The 17,744-nt window shown below is 40.7% G+C and overlaps 1 protein-coding gene across 1 annotated transcript in view; it reads right to left on the bottom strand.

Annotated features, from left to right (window-relative positions):
* Positions 1-197: 197 nt before the first annotated feature.
* The window catches only part of crlf3 (cytokine receptor-like factor 3), a 29,324-nt gene continuing 11,777 nt past the window's right edge, over positions 198-17,744 (bottom strand). The window contains exons 3-9 of the mRNA XM_053648470.1: positions 15,253-15,460; positions 12,088-12,175; positions 8,286-8,463; positions 7,895-8,117; positions 6,896-7,037; positions 4,818-4,930; positions 198-2,585 (exon numbers count right to left, since the gene is read on the bottom strand). Of these exons, the coding sequence (XP_053504445.1) occupies positions 2,320-2,585; positions 4,818-4,930; positions 6,896-7,037; positions 7,895-8,117; positions 8,286-8,463; positions 12,088-12,175; positions 15,253-15,460 (1,218 nt within the window). The 3' untranslated portion in view covers positions 198-2,319. The remainder of the gene's footprint in view (positions 2,586-4,817; positions 4,931-6,895; positions 7,038-7,894; positions 8,118-8,285; positions 8,464-12,087; positions 12,176-15,252; positions 15,461-17,744) is intronic.

Raw genomic sequence — 17,744 nt, 5'->3', positions numbered from 1 at the left:
ATATAAATGAGATAATAGTCACTCTGGATAAAGGGACAATGAACATCCTTTCAACACAGTACTGTTTTAACTCTTCTAAAAGTTCCCACAATGGTTCGTCTCCAGGTTTCTTTCTCATCCAGGAAGTTTTTCTCCACCACTTTCTCTTAAGCTGCTTTGTGACAATGTCTACTGTTAAAAGCACTACACACATAAAATTGAATTGATTTGTTTATTAGTCATTGGCAAATATTCTCCTGCGCTCGAACAGGTGTTTTCAGAAGGCACACACACAAATGAGGTACAAAGAAGATACAAATCCTCTGAACCGTCACAGGTTGCTAAACGGTGCTACTGTACGTGTCTGGTTCAACAACATTATAATAATCTAAGTACCTTTTTATACGTTTTTTAAATAACTGAGGTCCCTGTCCCCCCACCCCAATACTGACTCACTGACTAGTGTGTTCAAATCGGGTTTAACCCGATTCAAATCGGGACGACCAATGGAATCGCAGTACTTTTCTCAGCTAGCGCGTTAGCAAGATTGTAATTTAGCAAGTTTGTTCGTTTCGTTTTTGGACAACAGACAGTTTGTAGTAAGTGGTCAGGAAAACTTTGTTGCTGGGTTTTTTTGCTGTGAATTACCACTAATTAATTACCACTAATCAAGAATGCCACTATGCAAAAGAAAACCATTTTTCACATTTAAAAAAAAAGGTTCTTAATTACCCAAGTGTAAAATCGAGGCTGCAAAAATGGTATGTACATATGGAGGTGTACAATGTTGACCTATGTTTTAAGGAGTAAGATAGAGATTAGGGACAACAGGACAACAGTCGACCGACAGCAACACAACATTCACATTTGTTTTGCACCAGTTTCAGATCCCAGAGATTAGCATTAGTATGGGGAGAAAATTATTATTACTTCAGAAGCTCACCGGGAAAAAAAAAAAAGAAAGCAGTGAGCGAAAAAGAGAGAGAGAAAAAGAGGAAGCAACCGCAAAGATCTGCATCTGAGCTTGTGTGGCAAACCAGCATGCTTTGCAACTCACGTCTGCACATAAACAACCTTTTTTTGATCTATAAAAAAAAAAAAAAAAAAAAAAAAACCTCAAACACACCTGTTACTGAGAGAAGAGTGCAAACGTTGACTTACTCTTTTCAGGCACAAACCATAACGGTGAAAAATAATTCATTTCACCTTTAATTCTTATTCAGATAAACAGAATATAAAGGTCCTTGTTCATTTTTTTTTATTAGTCGTACTTCTCTTTAGAACCGTTTCTTAATATCCATCTTTTGATTCTTGCATTCTTGTCTACGTTAAAATTCTTTTCTTCTGTAGTTTTAAATGGATGAATTAAATGGATTAATTTTTAAATTTTTTTTTTAAACAGTAAATGAGCGTCCCGGTTCAAAATTAGAAAGCTGGTTATATCTTTGGATAAGCACACGGTGTATACGGACCCCTTTTGTTTAGCATCAGTGAAGCGAACTAGAACTGATCATTTTTGGTTTTTGTTTTGTAATCTGAGCTGAGCTCTGTCGAAAGTGAGCTTTCCAGGAAACAGACAAGTAGGATAGTAGCTTAATAAATGGGCATCTACCCGTACATGTCGGCTGCGTGAAACCTTCATTGACGTACCTTCGTATAAACAGTCTAGGTAGCCATGGGCGTGATACAGTTATAGGTGATGGCATGGCTGACCAGCGTGTCAAGGTAATCACGCCAAATTCCGTAAGGAGGCGGCTCTGGTTAGCTTGGACAGCTAGCTACCGATCATATCTTGTGGTAACTTTAGCGAGATTGCCACCTTAGGGTCATTTTCTGCATTACAGGTAAAACATTAGCTGTTGGCTCACTAACGGTTACATCTTAAAAGCTGAAAGATGTTAGCAACTATGGCAAAATAAAGGTTACGTACGTAGCGCATCTGTCATTGTTCTTGTTCATTGTTCAGTTAACCTGGCAAGAACTTTCTTCACATTCCAGGCAATGACAAACCACTCAATGTTACAGCTCAATCAAGCTTCACTCCTACAGGTCACACAATAGCCTAACCAATAAATGGTTTAAAAAAAAAAAAAACTTAAATCATGTGCTTGGTGTTGCAAATAAAAAGGGGTGTGTGTGTGTGTGTGTGTGTGTGTGTGTGTGTGTGTGTGTGTGTGTGTGTGTGTGTGTGAGGGGGAGTTCAAAATGTAGCATGGTGGCTAAGTGCTGGACAGCAATGTAAAAACATCTCTACTTTGTGATTAATTGTATGTGTGACTAAACACTGTAAACAGCTTTGACATCAAGATACAAATGTAACGAAAGCACATCAGCGAAACATCAGAAAACCAGCACTTTCCAGCCCGGGTGTGTGAAGGAACAGCCGAAAAAGAGGCAGTCCACGACTTGGTCGAGCAGCCAATCAAAAACCACCTCCCTGTTCCCTGACCCAATCGTAACCCGCAGCTTGAAGCTGCTCACATCACTTGGATTGTTGTTGTTGCCGGGAAAAACGCTGACCACTTCCATGTCGAAGGTGATGGCTGAACCGATGGTGACGGCGGGAAGCTGATTGGTCATTTCTTTCCCGTTAACAAACACAGCACCTGCGAAATAAACAGAAGAATAATTAGTATAGTGTAGAACGCCGTATTTATATTTGCTATAGTTAATAAAAGGTACAAATATATTTTCAGCTGCATGTTGCCAGGAAAACAATGAAAAGTAAACAAAACTCAAAAACACACAACAGCCTGAAGGTGCAACAGTCGATTTTTAGAAAACGTATACAACATGATTAAAGAAGAACTGTTTACACCATGGCTTCACACAGCACAAGTGTACTATATGGCTGGGAACACTTGCTTGTGTTTCCATGGGCCTCATTTCAGTCAGTTTTTCCATCGCTTGAAGTGTTTGAATGTCCGATTTTAAAGAACAAATCGAGTAGATCTTGAGATGTAAAAGAAAACGTGATTCATCAGACCAGACCCACCTTCTTCCATTGCTCCAGGGTCCGGTTCTGATGCACAGTGTGTTCTGACACCTTTCTATCATAGCCAGCATAGCTAGCATTAACCGGTCGTCTTTCCTTGGAGCACTTTTGGTAGGTACCAACCACTGCATAATAGAAACACTCCAAAAGACCTGCCGTTTTGGAGATGCTCTGACCCAGTCGTCTGGCCATCACAATTTTGGCCCTTGTCAAAGTCCTTACAGTCCTTACGCTTGCCCATTTTTCCTGCTTCCAACACATCAACTTCGAGAGCTGACTGTTCACTTGCTGCCTAATATATCCGACCTCTTGGCAGTTGCCACCGTAATGAGATAATCAATGTTATTCATGTCACCCGTGGTCATAATTCACTCCAATTATTAGCTACCATTTTTCAGCTTAGTAAACCAAAACACAGGCCTGGGCAACACATTGATGTTTTCACTTGCTTACTGGGCTAGGTAATACGTTTAGGATTTATCCACCCCCGACAGTGTAGATGTTTAACATACGTGTTGTGTGTCATGTCATCTTTCTGCTTTCAATTCACATCGAATATGCTGAGAGTGCTGAGAGCTGTGTGTGTGTGTGTGTGTGTGTAATATTTTATATATATATATATATATATATATATATATATATATATATATATATATATATATATATATATATATATATATATATAAAATATATGGTGTACGTAAACAATTAGTGGTACAGTGATGGTTTGTTCCAGTTCACCAACAAATTCACATAAACGATCTCTGTGTCATGTGTGAACTTCTGAGCTTCTCTCAGTTGTTTTGCTATGAGTTATCCTCATAGCTCCATGGTAAACACTTAATTTTTTTTAGCATAACTCCCACTTCAAATCCAAAAGGCAGGAAGTGGTAGTTGTTTAGGGGGGAGCAGAAAACTACAGCAACGATCAGTACGTTTACATGGACAACAATAATCTGATATTAACCTGAATAAGACGATACTCTGATTAAGAAACTAGCATGTAAACAGCGATTATTGATTATCTTAATCTGATTAAAGTCATACTCGAAGTAAACACTAATTGAATTAAGACATGTGGAGTATTCCTGTTTTAGTCGCATTATGGAAGTGCATTACAGACATGTACACACCTTAATCACTCTATTAACGTCGTGTGGAAGTTTTCACCGCATTTTGTGACAGGACACGTACACACACGGTAGTGCTCAACCGTTTTACGGCAAACAAGGGAGCACAGCTGCATCCCAAACCGTGTACTTACATGCTGTATAGTAGGCGAAATACATGTATACATCCCAAACCAGTATGTGGTTTGGGACGCAGCCCACGGCTTCAAGCAGCTGTCTATTTGCATGTACAGCATGACAAAGAATTAACTGCACTTGAAGTGTTCATAAAAATTTAAAATAAAAACACCCAAAACTGCATACGGTTCCATAACGAAGGCCAACTGTATGTCGCTACGTGAAATTCTGGAGGGAATGTCGGACGGCGTAGCATGGGGACGTAATGACGTGTGCCGTTAATCGATCTGTGTTCTATAACATATAAAACAGGAACATGAAAGTAATAATCTAAAAGCGACTCATGTAAACACCTTAATCACAACACTGTCTTATTCAGAATAAGCTCAATAATTACATTACTGCTGTCCATGTAAACGTAATCAGTGTAGTGAACATGCAAGAAAAACTGAAATATTGATGTATTAGACTCATGGGAAAAATCACGACAATGTCCCATTTATACACCAAAACTTTGTCAGTACCTGGAAGTCAGCTTTGGTATGGGATTGTAAACTATGTTATCGTCCATCACTGGTGGTGAGGATCAGACGTACCATTAGTGGAGATACAGACAGCCTGGTCCCTCTGCAGAGATTCTGATTCGCTGCGTTTATCCACGCACACACCCACACTGTCAGGCTTATCCATCTGCCCAGCTGCTGTAATCCTACACACACACACATACACAGAATTAGTGAAACGACAGTGTTACCAATTCTTAAAACACCAATCTTCACTAATACCAGTTCACAAACGTTAATATTGTATTTCAGGATGGGCATTGTGAGGATTTTTTTTTTTTACTTGAGTATACATTACAAAAAAACAACACTTACTTTAAGTACTTCACGGTACTGATTTAAACTGAAACAACCAACCATTCTCATCTTAGGCCTAATTACCTAGGACGCCAGTTAGATACATTTAATATGCATTTGAATACTAACGGAAAAATCCACCCTGAACTCTACTTAAAGAGAGAGATGAGATGTGACGTTGACATTTTTTTTTCTCCCTTTTCTGAAACCTGTCCAGTTTGGGTGAGCCTGTGCCCCTGATGGCTTCAAAGTCCTGTTCTTGGCTGAGAGGATTGGAACCTGATGTGGTCTTCTGCTGTTGTTGCTCATCCACCTCAATGTTTTCTCAACTGCGTTCTGCTTTTCTGCTCACCATGCTTGTAAAGAGCGATTATTTGAGTTACTATAGACTTCCTGGCAGCTCGAAACCAATTTGGCCATTGTCCTCTGGCCTCTCTTAACAATTGAACGGTCGCTCACTCAGTGTTTATCATTCTGTGTATAAACTTTAGAGACTGTTGTGTGTGAAATTCCCAGGAGATCAGCGGATTATGAAATACTCAAACCAGCCCATGTGTGACTAACCTCCATGCCATGTTCAAAGTCACAGAGACCACACTTTCTGATGTGAACATTATCTGAAGCTCTTGACCTGTATCTGCATCTGCACGATTTGATGCACTGCACTGCTGCCGCATGATTGGCTGATTAGATAACTGCACGATTTGATGCACGCACTGCACTGCTGCCACATGATCGGCTGATTAGATAACTGCATGAATGTGTAGGTATAAAGGTGTTCCTATTAAAGTGGCTAGTGAGTGTATAGCTGCACTGCATTCTGGAACCTTGAGCCCAACGTTTGGTGCCTCCACTATTTCTACACTGGCTTTCTCATTCATTTAATATTTACATTTATTCATTTAGCAGACGCTTTTATCCAAAGTGACTTACAAATGATGCAACACAAGCAAAGATATAGATCAAGCAGAGAACAATACAAGTAGTGCTACCATACAAGATCTTTAATTGAGTTCTAGAAAAGTAAAGTGTGCAGAGTAGTGCTGTATGACCCAGAGTAGGGTTTTTTTTTTTTAAAGATAATGTGGGGTTAGTGTTTTAGGGGTTGGTTAGGTATTCACAGAAGAGGTGGGTCTTTAGCTATTTTTTGAAGATAGTGACAGATCCGTATTGCGGTCCGGATTGAGATCATTAAGTTCATTCCACCACTGAGGAACAGTTAGTGTGAAGGTTCTGGAAAGGGACTTTGAGTCACGCTGAGTAGTTATTACTAAACGTCAGTCGTTAATCGACCGCAGATTACATGAGGGAACATAAGCCTTCAGGAGAGAGTTGAGGTAGGAGGGTGCTGTTCCAGACAAGGTCTTGTAGGTGAGCATCAAGGCCTTGAATTTGATACAGGCAGCTACAGGAAGCCGGTGGAGGGAGATGAAGAGGGGTGTGACATGGGTTCTCTTGGGCTGGTTGAAGATGATACTGAACGTTGCTGGACATTTTTTTTTTTTTTTTTTAGGAGCGAACTGCGAAACTTGACCGTTCTCCTCTACGTTTTAGACTGTTGCATTTTTTCCCCTCCTATAAACACCACTGCTACTGCATTAGCAATGTCCTGCTGTGAATCCAGAGCAATGAATAATGAAAAGACACTATCCAGACAACAAATTAACACCTAAGCATCCTTATTAATGAGTTTCAGGGTGGACGTTTCCTCTGATGCGCGAATCTAAAACGGAATGTTGTCTGCACCGCTTGTTGGGTCACGGTGTTCGAGAGCTGACAGAATAAAAACGGCTCAGCCGTGCCGAAGGTCGTACTTGAAGGTGAGCGTTTGTCCGCAGAAGTACGAAGGCGAGTTGGAGTAAAGAACAGACGCGCAGCCTGACGACGACGAGTCACTGCGCAGGGCCATGTTCTTCCTGCTGCTCAGAATGTAGCCGTCCACACCAGCACTCCACTCTACACACAGTACATTAGGAAAAGGATTATTATTATTATTATTATTATTATTATTATTATTATTATTATTGCTACTACACTTAATCCTAAACAATCCTCTAACAAGTTAAAATTTAAATAATTTTCATTTCACAATCATTTATTCTGCATACCGTATTAATGAAACACCTCATAAACAAATGCTTCTGTAACATTTTGTTTTCTTTCACACAGGCGATTAAATCATGAGGAATTTATTTCATCTGCCTTCCACCGTCACCAATTTATTTTTAGCGCACGCCCAATCCCTAGAGCCATAACGTTACAGCTGCTGTTACACAGTGCTTCAAATCAACATCTGGATGAGCACTCAATAACGGCGCAAATAAATCCATATGACGAGATGTATATATATATATATATATATATATATATATATATATATATATATATATATATATATATATACACACACACATACATATGCATGCTCTGTTCATCCCAAAATGAAATCTGTGCGGTCATCGTAAGGGTTGTCCTCGGAAACGCTTTCACTCTGGAGGAGGGCTCTAGCTGCAAAATGTTTGTGAACCCCTAATCTAGAATAAATGTATAGTGGATATAAAAAGTCTACACACCCTGTAAAAGATAAATAAATAAATAAATAAATAAATCGGCAGATTTTTGTGCACTTATGCAACCTGGTTATAGCAAGTTAGTTTGTTTGTTTTTCTCTTGAATTTTGTCGGCTGCTATATCACATTAAATGGAAAAAAAAAAAAAGCTCTGATATGATTTATCTCTTGCTAGCAGGGGTGTGTAGACTTTTTTATTTATTTTTTATATCCAACATATACATTGTGTGTGTGTCCATGTACCATGCGCTGTGAGTGTTGTGTATCCGGTCTGTGGGACGCTCCATGGACTCCACTCGGTGCGTCCCTCACCGCGCGCACACACTCGGAACAGGTAATCTGTGTGAGGGTCCAGGTGTAGCAGCAGGAACTCACACTCACTCCCGATGTAGGCGTCCTCGTAGTGAGTGGAGCTACTCCGTCTGTACTGCAGTCTGTACTCCTGAGGGAAGAAGTCCTCATCCACCTACACACACACACACAAAATAAATAAATAAATAATCACATATATACAGTACAAACTCACATCATCACATACTGTTTACACTCCAACATGCAAACAAACTCTGACCCACTAACATTCACATACACACTCACATTCAAGGTAATGTGTGTGTGTGAATGTGTGTGTTACCTTGCTCCAGCGCACCAACACTCCACCGGCTCTCTCAACCAGCTCCTCTATCTGTACAGGCGGGTGTGACGACACACTCCCGTGACGCACCACTCGCTCCTGCATCATGCACAACAACGAGTCGTCCAACTGTGCCGACACGCACGGCACGTCCACCAGCGCTGGCACCTCAGGGAGGCTAGACACAAATGAAGTTCATTGGAGAGTACTGTTGTTAGCTAGGTAAGTCCTTGTCTATTTACGACGGATATAAAAAGTCTACAAGCCCCTGATAAAATGGCCGGTTTTTGTGATGTAAAAATAAATAAATGAAACCAAGATCAATCACGGCAGAACTTTTTCCACCCTCGATGTGAAATTACAGCGTATAAAAAGGAAGTGAAAAACAATCTGCAAAGAGTGTGCAAAGCATGCATGGTATCTCACTTGTCGAAAGGTATCGATTAGGAGAAGGGGTATAAAAGAATTCCCAAAACATTAGCTGTACCATGGAGCACCATGAAGGTCATTAACAAGTGGAGAAAATGGAGCATCACAGTAACATCACCAACAACAGGACGTCCCTGGACAAAACAAAAACTTACAAGGGAGGCTGCCAAGAGACCTACGTCAACATTAATGGAGCTACAGGAATGTCTGACAATTACTGATTACTCTCTGCATGTGACAACAATCTCTCACACTCCTCACATGTCTCAGGGCTCTACAGTGCGACCATTTCACTCGCATTTGCGACTGAAAAGTATTTTGTGCGACTGTGAATAAATATTTATTCGCACCGGTGTGAGTGACCTGTTTGGAGTTGTATAATACAATCGGAATAAAAACTACAGGAAGTCAAAAATGCATCTACACCGAGCAACAGTTACTTTCACACTGCTTTTCATCTCCTCAGTCAACCGAACAAGTGCGGAAATACTGCAGAGAAGCCATTATGATCAATAGTAACTCTGTACATAATCTGCTTCTCTCTTCTACCATACAAGATCTTTAATCGAGTTCTAGAAAAGTAAAGTGTGCAGAGTAGTGGTGTATGAGCCAGAGTAGCGTTTTTTTTTTTTAAGACAATGTGGGGTTGGTGTTTTAGGGGTTGGTTTGGTGTTCACAGAAGAGGTGGGTCTTTAGCTATTTTTTGAAGATAGTGACAGATCTGGATTGCGGTCCGGATTGAGGTCGGAAGTTCATTCCACCACCGAGGAACAGTTAGTGTGAAGGTTCTTGAAAGGAATCTGGAGCCACGCTGAGTAGGTACTACTAAGCGTTGGTCGTTGATTGATCGCAGATTGCGTTAGGGATCATAAGCCTTCAGGACAGAGTTGAGGTAGGGGGGTGTTGTTCCAGACAAGGTCTTGTAGGTGACCATCAAGGCCTTGAATTTGATATGGGCGGCTACAGGAAGCCAGTGGAGGGAGATGAAGAGGGGTGTGACATGGGTTCTCTTGGTCTGGTTGAAGACGAGGCGTGCTGCTGCATTCTGAATCATTTGAAGGGGTTTGATGGAGCTGGCCGGGAGGCCCGAAAGTAGGGAGTTGCAGTAGTCCAGTTTTGAAATAACAAGAGCCTGGACTAGTATCTGTGTAGCCTGTTCGGTGAGGTACGGTATAATTTTCTTGATGTTGTACAGGATGTACCTAAAGGACCGTGCACTTTGTTGAGATGTGGTCTGTAAAGGTCAAGCTGTCATCGAGAATCACCCCAAGGTTCCTGGCCATCCTGGTTGGCTTGAGTGTGAGCCGAGCTGTACAGTGAGGTTGTGGTTGATTGAGGGACAGGCTGGGATGACGAATTAAACTACAGTGCTAAATGAATAATATTTATTCTGGTCTGTGTTTGTGTATTGGGTTTTTTTCAGTCTTATATAACTGGACAAACAGTTGTGTAAAGTTTTAGTCTGAAGTTTATATTTGGAACACTCAGTTTGTGGATTTTATTTTAAATAAACGAAAAAATGGTACTGAAAGATTGCCCCACCCCCCATTGATTAATCGAAAAATAATCGACCAACTAATTGATTATGAAAATAATCGTTGGTTGCAGCCCTACACAGGACAATAAATACACAGAACATGGACTGTAAACTGTAAGCTATAGTGTGATGTAGAACCACAAGTATAGCAGCAATACTGGCAGCACAAACGAGTTGCATAATATAAAGTGACTGGTGCAGCTATGTAAAGTACCGAGTCTTACTGATTTAGTGCATGTGCAGTGGTATGATTCTTACTGGGTTAGGCTAGCCCAGGTGAGCGTTTGGCTAGCCCAGGTGAGCACTGGGAGGCAGCAGGGTGTTGAGTACTGCCTCAGGGAACAAACTGTTGCGGAGTCTGCTGGTGGTGGCACGGATGCTCCTGTACCTTCTGCCAGACGGTAACGGGGTGAATAGTCCATGAAAAGGGTGAAAGGGGTCGTCCGCAATACTGGTGGCTTTTGTGGATGCAGCGGTTGTTGAAGGAGGTGTCGATGGTGGGTAGAAAGATCCCGATCATTTTTTCAGATGTCCTCACAATCCGCTGTAGGGTCTTGCGGTCAGAGGCAGTGCAGTTCCCATACTACACAGTGAGACAGCTGGTCAGGACGTCGTCCCTCTGGAGAAGGAGGTGAGGATGGGAGGGGGGAGTCTGGCTCTCTTTATCCTCTTCAGGAAATGGATGCACTGCTGGGCCTTCTTGACTAGGCAGGTGGTGTTGAGAGTCCAGGAGAGGTGCTTGCTCATGTGCACATCAAGAAACCTGGAGCTTTAGTCTCTCTCCACAGTTGTTCCATTGACGTGCAATGGTGAGTGGTCGGCTTGGGTTAGAACTGAACTCAGCAGCACAGTCATGAGTCAGCAGGGTAAACAACAGTGGACTGAGAACAAAGCCCTGGATGGCACCAGTGTGGTGGTTTTGGAGCTGGAGTTGCAGAGGGAGGTGTTTAAAACCAGCAGGCTCAGCTTTGTCATCAGATGTGGTCAGCTTTGTTGTCATATTTGGTAGAGAGAAAGAAAAAAAAGCACCACCAAAAGAACACCATCCCCACGGTGAAGCCTGGTGGTGGCAGCATCGTATTTTAGCGTTGCTTTTCTTCAGCCAGAACTGGGGCGTTTATCAAGGTGGAGATCAAGAATAGCTACAAATACCAACTGATTTTAGCACAAGACCTTCAGGTGTCTGCTATAAGCTGAAGATGAAGAGGAATTTCACCTTTCAGCTCGACCACGACCCAAAGCATACATCCAAATCAACAAAGGAACGGCTTAAGACTCAGCCAGAGCCCAGACCTGAATCCATCTAAAAATCTGTGGGGTGACCTGAAGCAAGTTGTGCACAGGAGACGCCTTTACAATTTTGACGGCTCTAGGATGCTTTTGAAAGAAAGAGTGAGAAAATATTGCCAAGTAAAGATCTGCCACACTGATAGGCTCTTACTCAAAAAGACTGAGTGATGTAATATAATCTAAAGTAGTAGTTTTGGGGTGTGCACACTTACACAATTACGTTATTGTACGTTTTTCATTTTTATTCCCAAAAATATTTCTTAACTGTTTTTCAATTAATTTTTATATGTTGTAATTTCACATGAAGGGTGGAAAATGTTCTGACATGATTCATCTTGGTTTAATTTTTTTAAATTTATTTATTTTACATCACAAAAACCTGCTCTTTTAATAGGGGTGTGTAGACTTTTTATATCTATTGTAGATGTATACGCAAGTTATCCATTTACTTTGAATTCAACTATTTTTATGTACTAATGCTATTACTGAACCAAGCCATGGCTTTAAAGTGTATGTGATGATGTAGACATGCAGTTTGGTTCCCACCTGTCCAGTTGGATGTGAAGAGCTTTTTTAGCAAAGCTACACAGTTTGTCTTCTCGGTCACTGATCCCACAGCGTATCGCAGCTTCACCTGCGCAAACAGGAAACGTTAAATCCCACACATTCATACTCGGATTAGGGCAGAGATGATAGTCAGTACGTTTACACGGACAACAATAATCCGATTTTAACCTGATTAAGACGATACGCTAAGAAACTACCACGTAAACAGCAATTTCTGATGACCTTAATCCGACTAAAGTCATACTCTAAGTAAACACAAATCAAATTAAGACGTGTGGAGTATTCCTGTTTTAGTCGTATTATTGAAGTGCATTACAGACATGTACACACCTTAATCACTCTATTAACATCGTGTGGGAGTTTTCACCGCATTTTGCGACAGGGCACGTACACACATGGCAGTGCTCAACCATTTGACGGCAAACAAGAGAGCACGGCTGCGTCCGAAACCGCGTACTTACCTACTGTATAGTAGGGTAAATACATGTATACATGGTAAGTACGCGGTCTGGGACGCAGCCCATGGCTTCAAGCAGTCGTCTATTTGTACGTATAGCATATAGTCTATTTGCACGTTCTTTCACTCGCATTATGCTACAATATATTCATATAGAATCTATATTATAGATAGTGATGGTGAAATTAATTTCATGTGTTCCAGATTCATTTTTTTTGTCTATTACAATTTGAAACTGAAAGAAAAGAAAGAAAGAAAAAAAAAAGAGATAGAGGCTTGTGAGAGAAAGCCGGTTTATAGCTGCTATAATGTAATTGCTAACAGGAAGTAACTTATTTAACGGACGTTCCGCAATATTAAATGTACTTACAGACAAGTTAAAAAAAAAATATTTTAAAAAGTACAACATGTAAGTTTTTTAATACGCAGTGCTCACAAGTTGCTATAGTATATGAGAAATAAAAAACGGCAGATGTGCTGTTATTGGAAAATAATCAACTTCAGATTCTACAACCCCAATTCCAAAAAAGTTGGGACACGGTGTAAAAATGTAAACAAAAACAGAATGCAATGATTCGCAAATCTCATAAAGCCACGTTATTCACAATAGAACATAGAAAACATATCAAATGTTTAAACTGAGGAAATGTACCATTTTATGAAAAAATAAGGTAATTTTGAATTTGATGACCGCGACATGTCTCAAAAAAATTGGGACGAGGGAAACAAAAGGCTGTAAAAGTAAGTGTTACTAAAAAGAAACAGCTGGAGGAACATTTTTCAATTAATTACGTTAATTAGCAACAGGTCAGTAACAATTGGGGTTTGGAATTGGGGTTGTATGTTGTGCTGTAGCAAGAACACAACAAGCCTCTAAAACAGACTACTTACTGTAAAACAATATAAATATTTGGTAGTTTTCCTCTTAGAATAACTGAACCCTCACCGGGCTGCTGCGTAGTTATGTGGCGTTTAAGGTCTCTGAACATGAGACGCTGGGTTGGATCACGTTAAGAACGACGCTGGCAGTGTCTGTGATGTCTATGTTGTCTCACGAGTCAGTGTTACAAAACGCAGTACTTCAACAGCTACATAGTTTCCTGTAAACAATTCGAGATGCGCCTAGTTACTATGATACAGGCATTCCTGAGATACCGACGTGTACTACATTTCAGCATCCACAAAATGTCATCTGTTAGCCTACACGAAATAATGTAAATACGGAGACGGTGAAGGTAAAACGAATATATTCTGTAATTATAACTGCTCTTTCTTGACAGTCAAAACAATTAGTAATAAGTGTTAATTAGGGTCACTCTAGCCTGTCCGGTACCGGCGCTGACCATATAAAGGACCACAAAGAATAAAAAAAAAAAACAGTCAAATGGCCAGTATTGCGTATTTCAGATGGATAGCTCATATCCTCACATGACTGTATGCCTTCCTGCCTCTGTTACACACGTCTGTTGTCTCACTCACTGTCTCATTAATGCTTTTGTAGAATGGTTTTTAAAACATTAACCTTTTTTCAATTCTTTGCATGGTGATACCGTTACAGTTGAGGTCATAAGTTTAAAAATCCTCCAGGTCCTGCACATTCTTTACTTTTCCAGCATCTTCTGCATATTTGAACCCTTTCCAACAGTGGCTCTATGATGTTGAGATCCATCTTTTTACACTGAGGACAACTGAGGGACTCGTACACGACTATTACAAAAGGTACAGAGAAGGCAAGATGATACATTAAGAGCCAGGGGGGTGTAAACTTTTGAACAGGACGATCGGTGTAAATTGTTATTTTGTTTAAAGATCTTTTTTTTTCCATTTAGTACTGCCCTTCAGAAGCTACATTAGATGTTTACATGTTTCCCAGAAGACAAAATAATAACAATTTACATAGATCGTCCTGTTCATAAGTTTACACCCCCCTGGATCTTAATGTATCTTGTTGCCTTGTTGAGCATTGGTGAATGTTTGCACCTTTTGTAATAGTCGTGTACGAGTCCCTCAGTTGTCCTCAGTGTGAAAAGATGGATCTTAATCATATAGTCACTGATGGAAAGGGGTCAAATATACAGAAGATGCTGGAAAAGTAAAGAATGTGCAGGACCTGGAGGATTTTTCTGAAGAACAGTGGGCAGTTTAACTGCTCATGACAAACAAGGGACTCATGAACAACTATCACAAAACATAAACACAGTCACTGATCATCCAGGTAACGACACACAGTATTAATAATCAAGTGTATGTAAACTTTTGAACTGGTTCATTTGTGTAAATTCAGTTATTATTGCGTATTGTGGACTATATGTAAACATCTGTATTGTGAAATACCTGATTCAGGGCAGAACTAAATAAATAAACAAAATGTAATTCTTGTGATCCCTCTTTTTTATTATTATTATTAATATTTTGCAGATTCTGCAAGGTGTATATAAACTTATGACCTCAACTATAACTACGCTGCTTATCCCATCATTACAGTGTTAACGTGTTGATGTTAAATGCGTATCCTAGAAACGGCTAGCCATGCTCCACCCTGATTATTTGCCACCATGTCTTGCAGCGCGAGTGCTGACTATCTGCATCATCCAGCATGTTCCTTAGATTAACAGCCATGTGTCATAGCATTGTTGTAGCAAGTATGTGTGTTTATTTTCCCCCCTTTCGCAGTTTTCCAGTCTCACCTTCACGCAGGAGCTCATCAGCCATTTTGACACCATGTTCAATGAGTTTCTGGCAGTCATCTAGTGGACTGATGCTGTCCTGCTCGATGGTGTCCACTTCCTGTAGGAGTGTGTTCAGTCGCTCATTTAGCAAGCGGCTCAGCGTCGTCTGGAGCTCCTGAAAATGCCTTTTCAAAACCTCGCGAGTGTGAGTGGAGCTTCCTCGCACCTTTAACACAAAGACACAGCAGGGTTAGAAAGGAAACGACAACTCGGCATTAAGCTAGAGTTGGTCACAGGTTGGTTAAATGATCTTCGCTAGTCTACCAGCCGTACGTTTCACCAATATTATTAACTTTGGTAGCTATCTACCTCACGGTAACTGATAACTAGCCATGTGTTGTAATAGAATTGTTTGGTATGATGGTTAACTTTGTCCCACAATGACTAAGCACGGTGGCTTAGTGGTTAGCACGTTCGCCTCACACCTCCAGGCTCGGGGGTTCGATTCCCACCGTGAGGGAATCCCCCTTACTCCGGTTTCCTCCCCTCCCCAAGTCCAAAGACATGCATGGTAGGCTGATTGGCGTGTCTAAAGTGTCCCTAGTGTATGAATGTGAGTGTGTATGTGATTGTGCCCTGCGATGGACTGGCACCCTGTCCAGGGTGTACCCTGCCTTGTGCCCGATGCTCCCTGGGATAGGCTCTAGGTTCCCCGTGACCCTGAAAAGGATAAGCGGTATAGAAGATGGATGGATGGACCATTAACTGTGCACGACATGTGTAGTTAAGTTTTATCTTACGTAGCTATGCGTCTCACCTACATCAAACGACCGGACTACAAAAATAAATTGGAAATGGTTAACACAGTCGGTCAGTATAACAGAAGTTGACGCTCCCAATACCCTTCAAGAAAAGTATGAACAAAACTAGCCACAGTACATGCTAATATACAGTGGTGCTTGAAAATTTGAAAACCCCTTTGGATTTTCTATATTTCTGCATGAATAGGTTCACTTTCACGCACCACTGTAAAACAGTGCATATGTCTGACTTGTAGATAGTGTCTATTTAGTGCATAGAGAACTGAATCAATTCAAGATGGTGTGTGGGTGGGGGGAAAGAGGAAATGGTGTAAGACAAGGGCCCGTCTTTACGTTTCAAACTCCGATTCACCAAGATGAAACCGCCACACTTCCTGTCTCTCATGCTTTTAAACGTAGAGAAAAAAAAGCACTCACACACACTTCCTCTTGTACCATATGAAACAAGAACCACTACAAGTGCCCACTACTTTTACCAATCCAGTTTCTCTTCATTTTCCTAGCCATGTTTACATGCAGAAACGTAAAATAAAACCCAATAAATTCCTATATTGATTGGCATCCTGAATTCATCCTGAATCTATTCATATAATCTCTGTTTAGGTTACGGTCAAATTTACTGGAGTTAGTGGATTAATGAACCATAGCTCAGCGTGTTATCTGAGAGGTCAGTAGCATTGCTTTTGTTTTTCATGTGTATTACTGTACATGATTGTCTGTCCCATGATGTAAAAACCTCCTTTAAGTGTCCTTACTGAGCACAAGGAGGTGAGAGATAATCCTGACAGCAACTGTAATTATTATATCTGGTTCAAAACTTAACACAGTGCTCATCCTATTATTTATCAATATTAATATTAATTATAAACTGATCTGAACATCATCTCGGTAACAGAAACAAACAGAACACAGTCTAGCTGTGGCACACTTTGCATCAATGTCTTTTGGATCTGCATTCAAGGTTCCTGTCTGATTAGTCAGCATTTTAGAAGGAAAAAAAAAAACTGAAACGAACCCTTAGCATTGCCCTTGAGGTGCTCTTTAATACTTTCAATGGTATTGGAAAGTATTGGAACAGCAAGGCCAATTCTGTTGTTTTCGCTATACACGAAGGATCAGAATTTCAGCTGTCTTTTCCTCATATTTACATCTAAATTCTTCTGATTCTTGCTGTTGTTGAGTGGTTTGCATTTTGTGGTTTGGCCTCTATATTTCTGCACTTGAAGTCTTCTTTGATCGGTGGATTGTGATACCTTCAGCCCTGCCCTCTGGAGGTTATTGTGATGTCACGGACTGTTGTTGTTGGGTTTTTCTTCACAGCTCTCACAGGGTTTGTGCCATCAACTGTTGTTGTTTTCCTTAGCCGTCCTGTTCGATGTCTGGTTGCTCAGTACACCAGTGGTTTCTTTCTTTTTCAGGATATTCCAAATTGTTGTATTAGCTATGCCCAATGCTTGTGCAATAGCTCCGATCAATTTTCCCTCTTTTCTCAGCTTCAAAATAGCTTGCTTTTCTCCCATAGACAGCTCTCTGGTCTTTGCAGTCTTCTACCCAAGACTAGACTAGAGCTACTTATTCTTTAAACAATCGCTCCAACAGGGGACACCTGGACAGCAAGAAATCAGTCACGTGTTCCAATATTTCTGATCACTTGAAAAAAATGGGTGGGTTCAAGCAAAAGGTGCCTTG

Source organism: Ictalurus furcatus, chromosome 2, assembly GCF_023375685.1.
Source record: "Ictalurus furcatus strain D&B chromosome 2, Billie_1.0, whole genome shotgun sequence".
NCBI classification, from domain to species: Eukaryota; Metazoa; Chordata; class Actinopteri; order Siluriformes; family Ictaluridae; genus Ictalurus; species Ictalurus furcatus.
This window is presented reverse-complemented; position numbering and strand designations above follow the sequence as displayed.